The sequence below is a fragment of the Stegostoma tigrinum genome, chromosome 49, assembly GCF_030684315.1.
Source record: "Stegostoma tigrinum isolate sSteTig4 chromosome 49, sSteTig4.hap1, whole genome shotgun sequence".
NCBI lineage: Eukaryota > Metazoa > Chordata > Chondrichthyes > Orectolobiformes > Stegostomatidae > Stegostoma > Stegostoma tigrinum.
The window spans coordinates 446,838-467,694 of NC_081402.1; the positions used below are offsets into that span (position 1 = coordinate 446,838).

The 20,857-nt window shown below is 44.6% G+C and overlaps 1 protein-coding gene and 2 long non-coding RNA genes across 4 annotated transcripts in view; 2 read left to right on the forward strand and 1 right to left on the reverse strand.

Moving 5' to 3' along the window:
• LOC132207487 (uncharacterized) lies at positions 1-9,541 on the forward strand. The gene is made up of 3 exons (XR_009443496.1): positions 1-262; positions 1,638-1,703; positions 7,038-9,541. It is a non-coding gene; the product is annotated as an uncharacterized LOC132207487 (long non-coding RNA).
• LOC132207485 (uncharacterized) overlaps positions 1-16,146 on the reverse strand; it is a 52,714-nt gene extending 36,568 nt beyond the window's left edge. For both annotated transcript variants that reach the window (XR_009443494.1, XR_009443493.1), the window contains exons 1-3: positions 16,037-16,146; positions 14,963-15,044; positions 5,589-5,718 (exon numbers count right to left, since the gene is read on the reverse strand). This is a non-coding gene — a long non-coding RNA (uncharacterized LOC132207485). The remainder of the gene's footprint in view (positions 1-5,588; positions 5,719-14,962; positions 15,045-16,036) is intronic.
• A 3,763-nt stretch (positions 16,147-19,909) lies between these two features.
• On the forward strand, positions 19,910-20,417 carry LOC132207482 (histone H4). The gene has a single exon (XM_059643135.1). It carries the CDS (start codon positions 19,917-19,919, stop codon positions 20,226-20,228), a length of 312 nt encoding a protein of 103 aa, XP_059499118.1. The 5' UTR covers positions 19,910-19,916; the 3' UTR covers positions 20,229-20,417.
• The last annotated feature ends 440 nt before the right edge of the window (positions 20,418-20,857 follow it).

Sequence of the window (20,857 nt, forward strand, 5' to 3'; positions counted from 1 at the left end):
CAGCATAACTCTGTGTCCTTGTCCTCCAATCCTCTGGATATAAAGGCCAGCATTCCATTAGCTTTCTTCAGTCAATGAATATCAGATTTAAAAAGAAACACGAAAATTGTTGGAGAAACTCATCAAGGACAGATATTATTTGCCACCTGGGGACTGACTGTTTGCTGCTGATGACAATTCTCTGTCTTTTCTTTTGACCCTTTCGTGACAAGCTGTGCTGGAGCCGTGTACAGTTCTGTAACAAACACAGGGACGCACGATGGTAAACATTCATTTTGTTCACAAACCTCAATATTCTAGAGCAGTGGAGCAAAGTCAGAGAAATATTATTAAACAGCGGAAAAACAAAGGCTTTCCGTTTGTCTGAGGGAGGTTGCTTGAGATGGGTTTGGCTCAACTTGTAAATTGTAGGGGACACACAGGTGTCGACCACAGGAAGGCAAAACAGAATTGATATTTCATGAGATCATAGGAATTTCGGATGCTGGAGAATCTGAGATAATAAGGTGTAGGAACTGGATGAACACAGCAGGCCAAGCAGCATCAAAGGAGCAGGAAAGCTGACGTTTCAGGCCCAGACCCTTGTTCAGAAGAAGGTTTTGAAGAAGGGTCCAGGCCCGAAGCATCAGCTTTACTGCTCCTCTGATGCTGCATGGCCTCCTGTGTTCATCCAGCTCTACACCTTGATATTTCATGATTTCATTCCTTTGGAGGTGATATGGTTAGAAGTTGCCCTGATTGAGTCATTTCAAGTATCTCAGTCACAAGTGAGGAGTGTGAAGGAATACTCCCGACTTGCCTGGAATGGGTGCAGCTCCAACAATACGTGAGAAGCTTGACACCATCCAAGGACAAAGCAGCCAGCCCCTGCTTATTGACACCACATCCACAAGCCACCACTCCCTCCACCACTGACGCTCAGTAGCAGCAGTGTGTGCATCCAACAAGGTGCACCACGGGAATTCACCAAAGACCCTGCAGCCACCACCTTCCGGACCCATAACCATATCCGTCTAGAAGCGCAGCAGATATATGGGGAATATCGCCCCCTGCAAGTTCCCCTCTGAGCCACTCACCATCCCGATTTGGAAATATATCAGCCACTGCTTCAATGTTACTCGGTCAAAATTCTGGCATTACCTCCCGAAGGGCTTTGAGAGTCTACCAACAGCAGGTGGGCTGCAGTGGTTCAAGGCGGCAACTCACCACCACCTTCTCAAGGGGGCAGTTGTGGACAGACTGGGTGATAAATGTGGGTGATGCCCATGCCAGATGATTGAATAAAATTACTGAAACTTCCCAGGCCTGTCCCTTCCATTTCCGTATTGTTACCTTGTTCTGGGATGGTAGGTGCGCACTTTGTACTGAATGTTTATGCAAAATATCCATGGAATTCATTGGATATCTCATTATTTCCATTGTCAATTTCCCAGACTCAGTGTTGTTGAGTCACCTTTCTGTGACCTGCTGTGAGAAATGTCTGTACATTGCCAACAGCTTCGGTTTATATTCCTGCCGGGTTGGCTCTCTGACCTTAATTATCTCTCCGTCTTTAATCTGGAGGCGGCCTTTGCTGTCATTTTAACATTCTGTTCTCTAACCCTTCAATTCTCTTTGCTTATTGTTTCTGATTATAGATGATACCAAGATGGATGGTGGTTTGGTGTGCTCGGTCATCACGATCCCAAAGACAAGAAACACTGGTAAAGGATACATTATGTTTATTTTTATGACATTTCTGGCTCAGGGGAAGTGGAGATTTTCTCTGGTTCATCACGACCCTCAGAAAACCCAGCCACTTTTAATATCACTGGTTTCCTCTTGCTTAAAGCCTGGAACAAAGACCTGCCCAAGCCACTCGAATCTTTTTATGTGATTTGAATTTATCTAAAATTTATTAATCACAATAGTGTTTGCAAATCACCAAAATCATTGTCAAATTCCATCAATGTCCATTAATTTGACAACAGGGTAATGAGAATTGGAAGAGGGAAACAGACACTGATGGCTAACTGTGATATTGTTCAGAGATAATGGGAACTGCAGATGCTGGAGAATTCCAAGATAATAAAATGTGAGGCTGGATGAACACAGCAGGCCAAGCAGCATCTCAGGAGCACAAAAGCTGACGTATCGGGCCTAGACCCTTCATCAGAGAGCTCTGATGAAGGGTCTAGGCCCGATACGTCAGCTTTTGTGCTCCTGAGATGCTGCTTGGCCTGCGATATTGTTCATCTTGTTTTGAGGGGGCGCCGAAAGTTTGGGCACTGCTTACTACCCTAATACAACAACTTAATGTCTGAGAGTGGCTCCTTTTGGCCTTGGTCACTGGGGCCATTCACTCTGGGTCCATCATCGTTCGCATGGCGAGCTTTGTCATCTCCTATTTCTTTGATGACAGAAAGTTAGGTAGAGGGACAGGTAATGGTGAGGAAGCAGAGAGGCTGCAGAAGGGCTTGGAAAAGCTCAGAGAGTGGGCAAAGAAATCACAAGTGGAATACAATGGGGGGAAAAGTGTGAGGTTATGCACTTGGGTAGGAATAGAGGCATTGACTGTTTTCCAAATGGGTAAGGCTTCGGAAATCTAAAGCACAAACAGACTTGGGAGTCCTAGTTCAGGGTTCTCTTAAAGTTAATATGCAAGTTCATTTGGCAGTTAATGTGACATTAGAATTCATTTCAAGAGGGCTAGAATACAACAGCAGAGATTGACTGCTCAAGATGTATAAGGCTCTGGTCAGACCGTATTTGGAATATTGTGAGCAGACTTGGCCCCTGTATCTCAGGAAGGATGTGCTGGCCTTGTAGGGAGGTCCAGAGGAGATTTACAAGATCCCAGAGATGAAGGTCATGTCTGATGAGGAGTGGTTGAGGACTGTGTGTCTGTACTCAATGGAGTCTAGAAGGAAGAGGGGTAATCTGATTGAAACTTACAGAATATTGAGATGCCTGGATAGACACTAGAACATGAGGGGCACAGCCTCAGAGTGAAGGGGTGACCCTTTCGAACTGAGATGAGCAGGAATTTCCTCAGCCAGAGTGTGATGAATCTGTGGAACTCATTGCCACAGAGGGTTGTGGAGGCCAAGTCATTGAGTGATTAAGACAGTGATAGATAGGTTCTTGAATGGTAAGGGGATCAAGGATCAGGGGGAGAAGGCAGGAAAATATGATTTAGAAACATATCAGCCACAATCAGATGGCGGAGCGGATTTGATGGGCCAAATGGCCGAATTCTGCTCCGTTATCATATGGTTCTTAGATTCACTCTTACTGAGTGACCTGTAATGGATTACACACTTTAGCACCTCAGAATAAGAGCTTTCTGTCCCTACTGTATGTACCACCCAAACTAAAATGTGCGCAGGCAACTGAATGACCAATACAACTTATGGGCTAGAAGCAGGAGAAGACCATTCAGCCTCTTGGGTGCTGGCGGCCCCTTTCAATACAGCGAGGCTGACCCATCTTGGCCTCAGCTCCAGTTTCCTGCCCCCACTTCCATTCAGCCATCATTAATTACAAATCTGTGTGTCTCCTCTTCCAATTTATTCAGTGTCCCAACATTCCCCACACACTCAGGGACAGCAGTAGTACCCACAGCACAGCAAATCCCCCAGATTCACATCCCTCTCTCCCTTGGAGAGAAGCCATTCCTCCTTATCTCTGTTTTCAATCTGTCCCACCCACTTCTCCTGAAATGGTGACCTCTTGTTCCAGATTGTCCCACATGAGCAAACATTCTCTTTCCTTCTCCTTTCCGTCTTACATCCCTCAGCGAGGTCTCCTCTCATTCTTCTAAACTCCAGAGATTATCAGCCAAAACTGCTCAATCTCTCTTCATAAGACAAACCCCTTAACTCAGAAAATGAATTGGACAAAATCACTTTGTATCTGAATAGTATACTGGATGTAGAACACACATCTCAAAGTGAGCTAGCCACAGTGGCGGAGAGGTCACCAGCACAAAAAAAAGCCCACTGAGTCTGTGCTAGTCAAAAACAACCACCTCACTATTCTCTAATTCCATTTCCCCAGCACTTAGCCCATTGCCTTGGCATCCCAGCTGCACATCAAAATCCTTCTTCAATGTGATGTGGGTTTCTGCCTCTCCCATCTTCACAGGTAGTGAGTTCCAGATTCCCCACCAGCCTCTGGGTGAAAACGTTTTCCCTCACTGGTCCCTCTTTCAAGGAGGAAAAGTTTCTTCCTGCTTACCCCATCTATGGTCCCTCATCATTTGATACATCTCAATCATGTCCAGCGTCTCAATTTCCTCTGCTCTAAGGATAAAGAACCCCAGTCTGTCCAATCTCTCTCCATCAGTGACACACTCCAGCGTCTAAGGCAACATCCTGGTAAATCTGCCTCTACACCCTCTCCCCGTGCATTTAGATACATTCTGTCATTAGTGTCTTTTCTTTTATTCACAGCTCACTGTGATGTTGCATCAGGAGGGAAACACCGAAGTTATTTTGCAGTGAAAAAGCTGGCAGTTAAATTTTAATCAAAGTTACAATTTTAGTCGGCGGTTAAGAGAGTCACTGTTGTCTCATGAGACAGAGAGAGAGAGAGAGAGAGAAGAGCAACAACAATTGTTTTACTGTTTAACCTGAGGGTCACCACATCTAAGGCATAGGGGAACGATCATTCACAGCAATCTCAACCAGTGCAGAAACTGACCCACACGCTTTCAGCACAACCAGACAGTCAACTGAGCTAACCAAGCCCTACATGGGGAAAACACTGGGCAACACAATGGCTCAGTGGTTAGCACTGCTGCCTCATATTGTCTGTGTGGTTTCCACCGGGGGCTCCAGTCTTCTCCCATTGTCTAAAGGTGTGCAGGTTAGGTGGATTGGTCATGCTAAATTGCTCATAGTGTCCAGGGGTGGTAGATTGGGGAGATTAATCATGGGAAATGCATGGTTACAGGGACACGGTAGCAGTGCGGGTCTGGGCGGGATGTTCCTCGGAGCGTAGGTACAGACTTGATGGGCCAATGGCCTAATTCTACACTGTAGGGAATCCACGACTGTCAATGTTTAGCTCAATAGTGCGGGGCAATTTATTCTGATCTGAGCACTCCACTTTGATAAGATTCACTTTCAATTTCTAAACTAATGGGGAGGTAATATCTCGTTCTGTCAGACGTCCAGGGTATACTCCGAGGACTTGAATTTGAACCTTGCTGTGGCAGGTGATGGATTGTGAATTCAACTTTAAACAAATCAGATCTGGAGTTGAGACTCGAATGATGACCATTGTCAGGAACAAAGAACCATCTGGTTCACTCATGAAGACTGACATGAGAAGGTATTTCTTCTCTAAGGGAGATAAGAACCTTTGGAACTTCTTGCCACAGAGAACATGTGTATGTGTGGCAGCAGCGGGAAGGCAGATTTAAGGCTGGGATTGACAGTTTCTTCATGAGCTGGGAATCAAAGGAAAGGGCAGGAAATTGGACATGAAGAATGGTGTATCAACCACAGTCCTATTGAATGGTGGAGCAGGATCGGGGGGCCATTTGGCCAACTCCCATACCTGTCTCTGATGGCCCTTATGAGAGTGAAATTTGATGTTCTTACCGGGTCTGCTCTGTACATGACTCCTACCCTTTTGTGAACTCTTCATTGCCTTCAGGCCAAGCAAGTCAATCCATTCAAGGACATTTTGAGACTGTCATCCACTTGCCACCTTGGCAGAGCTGGTCACATTCTGTTCAGAGTACAGAGAAATAACATTAGTCATCGTCAGTTTTAGGCTTGTTCCAATTGTGTGCTTTTCTCAGAGGAATTGGTCTGTGTAATAAACCATCATGTTCACAGCTCATCCTGCACACTCTCACTGTTTTCCAGATAAAGTTTGTTATTCTCACGCCCAAGACCCTCTGTCCCCCACGCTCACTGTCTGCCTTCTCTGTGCCCATATGCTCACCACCTGCACCCTCTGAATTTCCAGCTCGTAGACTTGACACTGAAACGGTTCACCCAGTTTAATATGGATCAGCGTGAGGTTACCCGTTTTGGGAGCAAAACCAGGAAAACAAATTGTTATCCAAAAGGTGACAGATAGGGATGTGGGGGTGCAATAAGACCTGGGAGTACCTCGTACACCAGTCACTGACAGTGAGCATTGCAGCAGCCGCAGACACTGAAGAAGGCAAACAGGATGGTGGCCTTCACAGCGAGAGGGTTTGAGTCCAGGAGCAGGGCTGTCTTGCTGCAACTGTACAGGGAGAGACCACATCCTGCAGTATTGTGTGTGCAGTTTGGGACCTCCTTCTCTGAGCAAGGGTGTCCTGGCTATGGAAGGAGTGCAGCAGAGGTTTCCCAGACTGATTCCTGGGATGGCAGGACTGATGGATAAGGAGAGACTGGATCGATTAGGATTATATTCACTGGAGTTTAGAAGAATGCGGGGTGATCTCATAGAAATCTATGAAGTTTTAACGGACAAAACAGGGGTAAACACAGATATTGCTGGCCGCCCGAGTAGGGGCTGAGGGTGCGCGAGTCCAGAATCAGGAAGTCACAGGCTAAAGGAGACAGGGAAGGACTGAGACGGGGACAAATGTCTTCACCCAGAGGGATTCTTTGTCACAGAAAGTGGCCGGGGCCAGAGCAGTGAGTGTTGTTCAAGTAGTTGCATGGAGTTCTTCGGGATGAAATATCTTGTGCAGCCACATCATAACATCCCAACTCCTGTACTCAGTGTTGGAACTGATGAAGGGAAGTGTGCCAAACTTGCTGTCCACCTGTGACCCCACTTTATGGAACTATGTGCCTGCACCCCTCGATCCCTCTGTTTGACAATGCTCCCCAGGGCCCGACCATTACCCTGCCCTGGATTGCCTCAGCAAAAATACAACACCTCTATATTTATCTAAATTAAACTCCGCCTGCCAGTCCTCAGCCCGTCGGCCCAGTTGATGAAGTTCCCGTTGTACTCTGAGATAACCATCCTCACTGTCCATGAGGCCATCAAGTTTGCTCCTGCTCCTCATTTACTATCTTTCTGTATTGTCCTATTTTCAGGCTGACTAAGCAGACCAGCAACCATCCTGCATCACATACGCCACCCCGAGGCACACAGATATGCGAGGGGATGAAGAACCAGGTCAAGATGGAGAAGGAAACGTTTACGCCAACCTTCCATGGACATTGTGAGACAGCACAGAAGAATCCCTTCAAAGCTTCACAAATTGATGGATAGCAATTGTTCCTTCCAGCAAATAAGGGGGAGAAGGAAGAGAGGACAGAGGAGTGTCAAGTTTCTGCAGCTGACAAATGGCTCAACTTTGTTTCCATTCATTCAGCCAGACATCAATTCTAAACATGAATTTGCCTTGAGAAACCATCTGAATAACTGTCTCTCACATAACTCTGAGTGAGCCAATTTCTCCTGCTGTAGCATGACCTGACCCTTGATGGCAGGGGTTTGAGATTTAGTGTTGTCCATTCCTAACTTGAGTATCCATTTGATCTCCTGGTCAGTGGGTCAGGGCAGATGAGCCAATGAATTGAATCTACTCTGCATTTATTTTTTAATTGTGGTGAGCTATTATTGGAGGTGTGATTATTCTCCAGCTCAATCCACATTACCCTCTACTTCATCATTTTCAAACATATATCCAGCTCTCTCCTCATACCTCATATGGAATCCACCTCCACCACTCTCCCAGGCAGCGCATTCCAAGTCCGAACAATGGTCCGAGTAAACATGTTTCTCCTCATCTCACTCCTAGCTCTCTTGGTAACAATCTTGAAATTCTGACCCCTGGTTACTGACATAGTGGAAAACAGAGTATTCTACTTTACCCTCTCAAAATTCTTCATAACTGTGAACACCCCCATTTGTGTCCCCTCTGCTCCAGGGAGAATAAGCCTGGTTTCATTAATCTTTCTTCGAATGTAAAATCCTTCATTCCTGCTGTCATTCTACTAATCTACTTTAAACCATCTCCAGAGGGTTCTTCCTTAAATAAGGTGCCCAGAGCTGAACACAAACATAGTCTGAGCAATGTGGTCTCAACAATAATTTGTAGAGATGTAGTATTACTTCCTTGCTTTGAGACTCAATGCCTCTATTTTTAAACTCAAAGATCCTTTGAAACTGCTTCACAACTGTTTCAAATTGCCTGGCCACCTTCAGAGAATGATGCACATGAACCCGAAAGATCTCTCTGTTCCAATATTCCCTTTAAAGCTGTACCATTGAGCTTGTATTGTTTCTTTATATTTTTCTTTGCAAAATGCATAAGCTCATATTTTTCTGCATTGAAATTTATCTGGCAGGTTTCTGCTCATTTGGCCAATTTGCCAATGTCCCTGTGAAGTCACTCAGTATCATCCTCACAATTCACTCTTCTCCCTGGCTTAGTATCATCTGTACATTTAGAGATTTTATCCTCAATACCCAACTCCAAACCATTTCTATAATCAATATATTTATCTACATACACCTGTCAGTTTCTCTTATGTAAATGTATGACTGTATTTACCAGCCTGTACCTGTAGTTTCTGCTCTGAGAATTGAGAATGACAATACTAATCTGTATCTGTCAGTTTCTGTTGTGTGAATATGAGTTCCCAGTCTATGCCTCTCTGTTTCTGCCTTGTCAGTGTGTAAATGTACTTATCGAAGTACACCTGTCAGTTCCTGCTCGGTGAATGTGAGAGTGCTGTTCCCAACATGTACCTGTGAGATTCTGCTCTGTCAATAGGAGAGTCTAGTTAACAGACTATACTTGTCAGTTTCTGCTCTGTGAAACTGGGAGTGTAGTTATCATTGTGTATGTCCATTTTAGCTTTGAGAATGAGGGTGTAGTTATTCATCTCTCCCTGACAGTTCCTGCAACGTGAATGCATGACTGACATTAGCAGGAACCAACAGAGACTGATAACTACAGTCACACCTTTACATTGTAGTCAATGTGTTGTCATAACTTGTGTGTTTCTGCAATATGAACAAGTGGGTGTAGTTATCAATCTGTACGTGTGAGTTTCTCCTCATGTATCAAATTGGCTAAGTCTCTGAAGGCCAGTAATATTCTCTGTGACTGTACGAAAAGGCTGGGTCTTAATCTCTTCTGCATTGTGTGATTTAGGAGTTGAGTGTCAGTCCGTGTGGTAGGTGAGGGGGTGGAGAAGTTGAGGACATGGGGTGATAACAGGAGGGGAACTGCTTTATTCTGAGAACCATTCTGATGAATGGTCACATATTTCCGATTTGGTCAGGCAGTCTGAGATCTGTGGTACCACTGATTAAACTGTTTGTTTCTCACCAAAATCAGTAACACAGATATGGTACAGCATAGAGGCAGACCATTCAGCCCACTGTCTCTGTACTGGGATTTTTTAATGCATCAGTTCCACAGTAATTGTTAGGAATGTGAACTTCATCTACTCATTGTCAGTGTCTATTTGTAAAGGCCAATATGACATTAGTTCTGTGGGTATCTGACTTTTCGTAACGGCAGTTTTGATATGTTTCCCACAGTCTCAGGGAGAGTATTTGGATCTCATTCTCGTATGTTCAGTTGTGGTTTCTGTCGGAGTAGTAAACTCTGTAAATAAACTCTTTTCACTTGTACTTAACTGCATTGCATTTCAGTCTCCATTTGTTTTTACACTGTGCGTGAGGTGGAGTGTGCAGTAGAATCTGTCTGTCACTACTGGGCACTGTAATAGTCCAACATCTTCAGGTGTAATCAGAGATTTTGAGAGTCAGTTCATATCTGGAAATTACTGTGAGGCCATACTTCATTCTTTTCCTTTTAGCATCCACTGGCTGTGTGTGAGAGAGAGTTTTCCCTCGTGCTGCCAGTCTGTATCTCAGTTCCCGTCTCCTGCAGTGAAACGGAAACCTTCGAAGTTCTTTAATTGTTGGTGCCTGTGGGAATCATGTGCAAGTGAAAGGCAACACACTGCTACAGAAGGGATTCTGTGCTGTTCCTCAGATTCAAGACTCGAAACACAACAGACCGTTGTAACTTGTATAGCACAGAGTTGAACAGGGAGTAATGATATAAAGTGTTGACTGTCAGAATAACATCAGTTTCTTTTTCAGTGTGTAGTGATATGCTTTTCTGAATAATGTTAAAGTAGCGATCAGTGTAAACTGTGAAAGTGAATGGCAGTGAACAATTCATCTGCACTGCAGCTGACTGACTACAGTGTCGCTTGTACAGAAAAGCGAAATGGGTAATTTATTCCCTGATGGAGACAGGACATTACCCTGCTCTGTGCCGTGATGGTGGAAGCAATTAGCGGTGCTCTTGTGTTGTTCTATGTTAAGGAAGTGGAAAAGGAATTTTATTTTCTGTCATGCAGTGCAGCAGATTTAAACTGTGAAATTCAATTTATTCAACAATCAACACTGTTCAACTCTGCTTTGAAACAAAATGAGTGTTTCACAAACCTACCAATTTTGTCTATTTTTATTTTGTGCACTGCTTTGAAGGGTAACTACTTGATTAAATTGATTTTTGTGAAAACTGTATTCAGACATCTTGCTATTTCTCTGTAATACATCCTCGGGAGGGCCAGGAGGAGTGCCAGGCTCTTTGTAGAAAATTGAGATTAATTTTGCAAGAGGTGCTAGAGGTTCTTGCTGGACTGAAAAAGACAAAGCAAATTCTATTCCTGAAAGGTGAAGAAAAGAAGAATGATGTTGTGATAAAGGTGGGGTTGGCAGCTCCTCTGCTGCTATCATACATTTATGTGAATGAAATGTTGAATGGATGGGATGAGAATTCTCGGTGCAGACTCAATAATGTGAAGGACTGCAGGCTTCTCTGACAATGGTTTTTTGAGTAGAAATCATTCCAAAATGTGACAGTTGCTGTTGCTTTCAACGTGTTTGGTACTGCATGGCTATTATATGTTGGAACAGTATATGTATTTGACTGACAGAGAGAGGGGAGGGCGTGAGCGGAGTGAGAGCGTATATTAACAATTCTCTCGACGTCAGGCTTTGGCACCCCTCAGCCTCCTCTACTCCAAGCAATATAACCCCAACCTCTACAATCTCTCCTTGTAGATACAGTCTCCAGCTCTGCCAACATTCTGGTAAATCTCCTCTCCACAGCAATTACATCCTTCCTGTAATGTGGTGACCAGAACTGCACACAATAGTCCGGCTGCAGCCTCACCAGTTCCGTATACAGTTTCACAGTTATATCCCTACGTTTGTATTCCATACCACTGTCAATGAAGGGGAACATTCTACATGCCTTGTTTACAATTTGAAATGCCCGTACTGCTATCTTTAGGGACCTGTGCACCTGCATGCCAAGGTCTCTCACTTCATCTACCCCTCTCAATATATTGTCAATAGTTTTCGATTCCCATTTACTGTTTGAGCTTCCAGGGTGCATTATCTCACACTTATCAGAGCTGAACTCCATCTGCCACTTTCCTGCCGACTCCACTAATCTATACCATTTTGCATCTTACAATTATCCTCTACAGTACCCACTACATGGCCAAGTTTGTGTTGTCTGCGAATTTCTCAAATAAGCCCGCCACATTCAAGTCCAAATCATCAACGCAGAAAACAAACAGCAGGGGTCCCAACACTGAGCCATGCTGAGCACCACTTGCAACAGCTTTCTATTCACAAAGGCAGCAATCAACCATTACATTTTGTTTCCTGTTACTGAGCCATCTTTGGACGCAATTCAACACATTGCCCTGTATTCCAGAGGCTTTTATTTTTTGGACCAGTGTACCATGTGGCACCTTGTCAAATATCTTACTAAAATCCATACAGATGCCATCCAATGCACTTCCCTCACACATTCACATCACATAAACTGACAAGTACAGACTGATAACTAAACTGATATACCTACATTGTAGAAACTGACAGAGACTGACTGATAAATATGTTTACATATTCACACAGAAGTAATTAGTTACTGCCTATTTCTGCGATATGAATATGAGCTTATTTATCTATCTGTTTAGATTAGTTTCTGCCATGTGAAGTTTGAGTGCAGTTTTCAGTTATCTGTCAGTTTGTGTACTGTGCATGTGAGAGTGTAATAAATAATCTCTAGTTGAAAGCATCTGCTACTTCACAACATGAGTCTAATTATCAATCCTGTACCTGTTAGGTCCTGCTCTGTGAATGCATGAGTGCTGAGATCAATCTATTCTTGTCCTTGTGCTCTGTGAAATATAGTTTTAAATTTGTCCCTGTCAGTCTGATATGTGACTGCACGAGTGTATTTACCACTCTGTACCTGTCAGTTTCAGGTCTGGGAAGATGTAAATACAGTTATCAATTACTTTTCTGTCAGTTACTTCTTTGTCAATATGCAAATGTTGTTAGCTGGAACTAACAGCTAGCAATTGATATGTTAATATGGGAGTGTAGTTATGGATCTGTACCTGTCAGGTTCTGCTCTTTGAATAGGAGTTCAGTTATCAATCTATGCCTATCAGTTTCTGCTCTGTCATTATGGGAGTATAGTTATCAATATTTAATTGGCAAACTCTGTTCTGTGAAAATGAATTTAGTTGTTCAAACGCACTGGTCAGTTTATGCCAAATGAGCCTGGGCGTGATATTTTTATTCTGTCCATGTCAGTTTCTGCTATGTGCATATGTCAATGTCATTATTATTCTGCACCTGTCAGTTTCTGGTTTGTGAATGTGTGAATGTGAGGATTTAGTTATACATCTGCACCTGTCAGTTTCAGCTAAAAGAATGAGAGTTTCACTGTCGATTTCTGCCTGTCAGTTTCTGCTCTGTCAATACGTGAGTTTAACAATCAGTCCATCCCTCTCAGACTGCTGTGTGAATATATTTGTGTCATTATCAATCAGTACACTTTCAGCCTCTGCTTGGTGAATATGTTTGTGTAATTCTCAGTCAATCGCTTCCAGTTTCTGTTATGTCAATATATGAGTTTAGTTATCAGTGAATACCTGTCAGTTTCTGCGATGTGAATACGTGCATGTCACTGTCAATCACTACCTACGGCAGGAGATTAGCGTAGTTATTGGTCTATGCCTGTCAGTTTCTGCTCTGCGCATCGGTGAGTGAAGTTACCAAATTGTCCCCATCAGTTATTTGAAATCAAGACTGTTACAAACAATCATTCTGCTCTTGGAATGTGTGATTTTATCCACCAATTTCCATCTGTGAGTTTCTGGCTTTGAATAGGCAAATATATTTATCAATGTGTTCCAGTCAGTTTTTATTCTGTGAATTTGCATGTAATAACATAATTCTTCCTGTCAGTATCTGCAACATAAATGAGAGAGTGCATTTCCCCAATTCTCCCAGTCAGTTTCTGCTGTGTGAATGGCCAAGTCAAATTATCAGTCTATGCCTGTTAGTTTTTGTTATTTGAATGTGAGAGTGTCATGATAAATCTGTACCTATAAGTTTCTGCCATGTGAATATGTGTTATCATCATCAATTTTCTTTTGTGTGTTTCTAGAAGGTGAATGAGTCAATGTAGGTATCAATCCGTATCTGTCAGTTTCTACTGTTGTGTATCAATGTGCCTTGATTCTCTTGCAGCCAGTAATATTCTCTGTGACTATGCTGATATAGCAATAGGGTGTTGAGTCTGGGTCGTAATAACTTCGGCATTTCGACACTTCTGAGTTCACTATCAGTTGGCAGGATCGAGGAGGGGTCATAGAAGTGGGACTGATTTCGTCTGAGAACCATTCAGAATCAACAGTTTGCATGCTGAATGAGGGTTTTATATACCGTATCAGATGCTGATTCTCTGTCTCAGCACAGGATTCGTTTTTTCAGGTTTCCGTAGTATCAATGGAGACATTTTGATTCATATTTGTATTGGACATTGTTCGTGCTCTTTCATTAAAAGTTTTGTTCTGCACCTGTCTGTCTATTTCTAGATTATATTTTTATACTAAATACTCTATACAACAGAATGTCATTTACTTCATCACCAGGATCAGAATCAAGAGGAGGTGCAGTGCGGAAGCAGACCATTCAGCCCACTGTGCTTGCACTGGGACGTTCTATTCTGCATACTAGTTTCCAGTAATTGTTGGAATTGTGAACTTCTTCCACTCACTGCCAGTGTCTGTTAGTGCAAATGTGACTTTAGTTCTCCAGTTCTCAGCCTTTGAACAGCTGCAGTGCTAGCTTTGTGATGTCTGCAACCATCTCAGATACAGTAGATATCCACTGACCCTGTATGATTGAGGGATTAATTTCACATTGACATTTGTCCCTACCATGAGGACAAACATGATTGTGCTGGAGGGAAGGTCGAGACGAACATCAAGCCCTTTGTAGAAAATTGAAAAAAAATTGAAAGAGATACACAATGTTTCTTGCCGGACTGAAGAATGAAAAAAAAGAAATATTAACTCCTGTAAGGTGAAGAAATGATAAGGGTGAGGATAGCAGTTCCTCTTCACCCTCAATACATTCATGGAAACAGAATGCTGGCTGATTGGGATTAGTGATGTTCACTTTCTAAAATAAAAATGGTGCAGACCCAATGGGCTGACAGGCCTTTCTCTTGTGCTATAGAGTTCTATAACTTGAGGGGGTTAGCAGCGATCATTTTGAGTCTATTATTTTCTATGATTTGCAGTGAACACAGAACGATTTGGTTGTTCCACATTGTAACATACACCTTCAGTCAGTGAGAGTGTGTGAGAGAGAATTATTCGAAGGACTAATTCTGTCCTTCTCAGTCACTGATAAAGTTCATATAAACATGTTTCATCTATTTCAGTAACTCTTGGTGCACAGGTTCTTCCCATTTCTGTTCTGAACATCTCACTGAGATATGACTGTTGAAACTATGTTACAGCATGATCTATTTGTTTGTCTTGATTGTAAGTTGGAAAATGCCCTTATTCAATGCAGATTTAAGGCTGTTCCTGTGTGTCTATTTCGGATGACCAATCAGTCTATCCATCTTCAAAACTTGTGTCAACGTCAGTGGGCTGCATACCTGCTGATTATTAGAAGTAACTGGTCAGACTTGGCTTTGCACCGAGGAAATACAACATCATCCTGGTCCTTCAAGTATTTGCCTGGAGGAAGTCAACATACACAAAGTCTGGCCGTATTGAACTAATCAACATAACATTAAGTTCATAATCATTGGGACGTGTGTTTGTTCTTAAGAGAAGAAAACTAGCAATTTGAACAGAACCAAAGGTCTTATTCCCTGTTCTCCAGAGCTGTTCCTTGTCTGGGGATTCTAATTGCACTTTTATTCTGAAATAATTCAAAACCAACTGAGTGAGGTCCAGAAACTGAGCAACAACTGTACTTTCATACATGGGGCTAACCGAAGAAACAGGCATGCACACACAGTTCAATATCCAGCTCCCAACGCACCAACTTAAAAGGAAGAACAAAGGGCGCTATTTTGAAGGTTTCAGGTGAGAAATTTAACCTGGTGACTCAATTACCTGGCCTTTTCAGGGTTATAACATGCCTCTAGTCTGTGTTTCCACTGTTCACGGCACTATGTCCAAAAACAGCGCGAAACTGAAGACGAACAACGAATTTCCATCAATGACTATCACTCTCTTCTATCCGCCCCCCTTCCCTTCTGTGCAAGAGGGACAGATACTGTGCCAGAGACCTGCACCCGACAGCATGCCCCCGGTAAGTCGTCCCCCACAACAGTATCCAAAACGGTATACTTGTTTTTCAGGGGAACGACCACAGGGGATCCCTGCACTGACTGCTTTCTTCCCCCTAACAGTTACCCAGCTTTCATCACGCTCAGGAGTAACAACTTCCCTGAAACATTTAGATTCATTTTTTGTACTGGACATTGTTAGTTTAGAGGAAGAAAAGCACAAGACTGACCCCCAGCAGCTTCTTGCCGTTGGGTCTCCAGGCCCACACACAGCCCGAGAAAGGCCTCTGTCTCCCCACCCCCAGGCCGCTCTCTCCAAGTTCCGGGACCAGTTCCTGCTCCGCTCGGCCTCTTACCAACAGCCCCCGGTTCTCCCTGAACTGAGCCCGAATCAATGCCAGTCTCGGAGCCCCCTCTGTGTCCCAGACTCACATCTCGATGCGTTGCTAGAAGGAGCCTGCTGTTCCCTCGCTTCCCTGGGCGCTGGTGTCTTTCAAACAAACCTCTTCCACTCACTGAGTAAATGCTCCTCGATGGCAGCGATGGTGGGGGGGAAGGGCCTCACGCATAATTGCTCCTCTCGGTTGTGTGACAAATGGAAATGCAGGGTTGCTGAGAAAGGGCGGTGTGGACTTTTATTTGGGCTGAAGTGTCTGTTTCCATATTGTAGGGATTCTATGATGATTCTATGAAGTGTGCTGCAGATTAGGCGCATAATTGTGAACTATATGCCAATGTTTTGCTCTGCTCATGTCACCTCCCCTACTGTTTTCATATGGAATAAAAGTTAGAGCATAATTTTGAATGCTCCTGTTTCCTCCCGCAGTCCAAAGGTGTGCAAGCTAAGTGGATTGGCTATGCTAAATTGCCCAGGGACGTTTAGGTTCGGTGAGATAGACGTGGGAAATAAATGGTCGGGGAATAGGTCTGGGTAGGTGCTCTTCAGAGGGGCGATGAGGACTTGTTGGGCCAAATGGCCTGGAGCGGTTTCTCCGTGTGGCAGCATCTTCGAAGGAAAAAGAAACAAAATTAAAATTCTGGGTCCAGTGACCTTTCCACAGAATTGATCGTGGCTGGGAAAACGTCAGTTTCTATGCAGATAAAAGGGGATGGTGATGGGGTTTGGAATAAATGATATGATAGAGCCTAAACAATGAGAAGAACATTTGGACAGAGTTGATAATGATCATGCGGGGAGGTTGAATAGTAGTTAATGGGAACTACTAGTGGGTGGTGGATAATGGCAGGGTAAGTGGTAACAAGGCCTTGTGAGGGGTAGAGTTTAGGCCCAAAAATTATTGATCTCGATATTGAGTCCAGAGGGCTGCCGGGTCCCCAAGTGGAAGATGAGGTCTTGTTCTTCTAGCTTGTGTTGAGCTTCAATGGAACTCTACAGCAAGACAGAGACAGAGATTTGGACTGGGAACGGGGTGGTGCATTAAAGTGGCAGGCAACAGGAAGTTGAAAGTCTTTTTTGCAAGCAGAACATAGATGTTCTGCAAAATGATTACCCAGTCTATGCTTTGTTTCACAACTGGGTGCTTTAAGAGAATTTGGGCAGTCTTTGTTACTGGGCAAGAATAATACAGACTTTTCAAAGAAAAAAATGCTGGATATGGGCACCACCAACTGGTCTGAGCATTGATTGGCCCTCCTGAAATGCCCGTGAGAAGGTGGTAGTGAACTGCCTTCCTGAACCATTGCAGTCTCTGAGCTGTAGGTCGGCCCACATTGCCATTAGTAAGCGAATTTGCAGGGTTTTCACCAATTGACACAGACTGAATGGCCAATATATTTCCAGGTCAGGATGGTGAGTGGCTTGGAGAAGATCTTGCAGGTCATGCAGTTCCCATGAACCTGCTGCCGCTGTCTTTCAAGATGGAAGTCATTGTGGGTTTGGAAGGTGCTGTCTAATTTCATATTTGAGAGAGTGGATGTTTGTGAATGTGGTGCCAATTAAACAGGAACAGCTTTTTCATGGATAGTACCTTGCTTGCCATGAGCAGTTGGAGCAGCACTAATACAGGCAAGGGGGTCTATAGAGGGGAAACCTTTACACTCCTGACTTGAATGTTGGAGATTTTGGACAGGTTTGAGAAATCAGGAGGTAAGTTACTTGCTGCAGTATCCATCGCCTTGGGCCTGCTTTTGTAGCCACTGCATTTATCGGGTGAGTCCAGTTCATTTTGTCCTTCATGGTAGCTCCCAGGATGTTGATCGTGGAGGATACAATGATGCTGAGGCCCAAGTCAAAGGATGCCTTACTGCACGACTCTGTGACACAGTTTTACACTCACACACTGATCAGACTTGATATAGCCTCCATCCACCCTAACAGCAAGCTCCATCACTACAACCCCAAATCTCTCTGGTATTGTTTAGGTTAATGTGAGTGATGGTGAACAGAATTGGACATGTAGCACTGACCCTGAGAACAACCCTCCTGTATTACAGTGGGGCAGTCACTGTTCCTTCCCCTCGGGGAAGGTCTGCCCGGGCACCCAGACACCTTGACCAGTGGTTAGCTACATCCTCCATGCTGAGAAACTCCATGGTCTGTGTGTCTCTGTTTAGTGGAGAACAGCTGATCTCTGGTTGGGATTGATTTTGTACTGTTCACTGTCAGAGCAGGAGGAGCAAATACAATTGGAAACGCTCACTGAAGCGAAGGCCAAGTTGAAAACCAAAGTGACCAAGAAAGCAGCAAATAAATGAACCTGTCGGTGCAACATGTAACCACCTGAACCCAAAGGCTCCTGTCAGAGACACTGACATCTCTCAGGAGAGAGCTGGGCCCGGATCAAAGGATCCCTGTCCCGGTTCCGAGTGGAGATATGGACATTAATTCATTTGAATAACTCAAAGCACACTTTCTCGGCTTCATTTACACCCAGATCCTCTCGCACGTTCGACAATCAATCAGTGTGCGGATCCCCCTCTCATTTTCACTGACCATCAGTTCAGGTGCAGTTGCAGTTCATGAACAAAAACAAAGTTACTGGAAAAGCTCAGCAGGTTTGGCAGCATTATGGAGTGGAAAAAAAAGAGTTAACGAATCGGGTCCAGTGACCCTTCCTCAGAACTGAATGCAGATAGATAAAGCTGAGGCCTTTGCTGAGTACAGATCATTCAGCACCGGAGAGCAGAAGGTTAGGAGGGATGGTGAATACCCGACGGGAGGTGGGGAGTTTGGCGGAGGGGATAGAGTCAGAGGGAAGGGAAGGGGAGGTAGTTTCCAGACAGCCATGGGTTTTTTTTGAGTTGGTGCATCTTGTGGGCCTTATTGCCTGAAAGGAAAAGAAACAAAAGTTCCTTGTTAGCACGACAAATGAGCCGGAGGTTGAAGTGAAACTGCGGAGTAGTGCAGCCCTGAGCCAGTGTGTTACGATGCTGTTGGAGAGAAAGGTTGAGAGTATGCATGTGCTGTCGCATCGCACCGAGGGTGGATCTCAGGATGTGGCCACAGCAGCTGTCCGTGGAATGTGGAACATCGTGGTGGTACCTATGATCCTGGGAGGATTCAAAACATGAGGGATGAAACTTGAGTTGGAAACCACATGGGTGAGCCTGAGTCGGAGGCAGTCATTGAGGAATGTGATATGGCTGTGGAAAGTGATATGGCTGGATGAAGGGTCTCAGCTTTTGTGCTCTTAAGATGCTGCTTGGCCTGCCGTGTTCATCCAGCCCCACACTTTGTTATCATGGCTGTGGGAAAGTCAGTTTCAGTTCCTGTCCATTTCTATTTCACATAGTCAGGGAGGGAGTAACCCAGGCGCAGAAACCCCTCTTCACAACACAGTCCCCAAGAAATGATTTTGTCTGATTCAGCTGGAGCAATGAAAACTGACTTTGTCGGATTCTACAGCATCTGCAGTTCCTGCTATCTGTGAAATGGAAGCTGACATGCTGTCTTCTGAAAGAAAGGGCGGGGCATGGGCGTTTAATTTTTTCACAACTGCTTTGAAAAGGGTCTAGGCCTGAAACGTCAGCTTTTGTGCTCCTGAGATGCTGCTTGGCCTGCTGTGTTCATCCAGCTTCACACTTTATTATCTTGGATTCTCCAGCATCTGCAGTTCCCATTATCATTGTGTTCACTGCCCTTGAGGAGAAAAGGTTTAGTTCCAGATCCAGTTGGGGGCGGGAGTTAGCTGGAGGCGGAGCTGGACATTTCTCTGTCTGTCACTCAAGTTTCCTGCCCGGGCCGCCTCTCACTCTGTCAGCTCTTTCTCAGTCAGGTCGGGGCGGGCTGTATAAAAAAGGAAGGAGAGGCAGCTCGGCTCTCATTCGGCAGCGATTGCAGTGAAGAAGCGTGATGTCGGGAAGAGGAAAAGGAGGCAAAGGCCTGGGAAAAGGCGGAGCGAAGCGGCACCGCAAAGTGCTCCGTGATAACATCCAGGGCATCACGAAGCCAGCCATCCGGCGCCTGGCTCGCCGTGGCGGGGTCAAGCGCATCTCGGGCTTGATCTACGAGGAGACCCGCGGGGTGCTGAAGGTTTTCCTGGAGAATGTGATCAGGGATGCGGTGACCTACACTGAGCACGCCAAGCGCAAGACGGTCACTGCCATGGATGTGGTGTACGCTCTGAAACGCCAGGGCCGCACTCTCTATGGGTTCGGCGGCTGAGCAAATCGACCCTTTTCCAGCGAACCCAAAGGCTCTTTTCAGAGCCACCCAAATCCTCCGATTGAGAGCGGAGACCTGAGGACGGAGAAGGCAATACATAGGAAAGGTGCAGCGACTCTTAAATTTTGTATCAACCCCTTTAAGGAAATATATTAACTTCGTGTCCCGCGTTACAGGAGAGAGAGAGAGCGCGGATTTTCAAATTATACAGTCTGCAGTAACGTTTTATAATCAAGATATCCGCACACTACAGATAGAGGTTTCACGGCCATTCGAGATGTTACTGTTCTGCAGCTGGTTATGTCAGACACAAATGGAGCGGCCGGTTCCCTCATTCGACCATGGCTGATCTGTTTTTCAACCCTCAACCTTTCATCCTCTTTCTCGTAAATACCAGTCTATCAATAATATTACCAGCTGTCCACGCCAGGAATAATAATTTACTCTGCCCGTAATTTTGGGCCCACGCGCTAATGATACATATTTCAGTGTTTGTACTTCATTGACGCTCCCAGCAATGAGAATTTGTTCAGTTTTGATTCTGGTAGCCGTGCCGATGTTTTAGTGGCGTGTTCATTCTCCCTGCCTGTTAGAGACACATCAGGAAATGATTCAGAACCCTCTCCGCG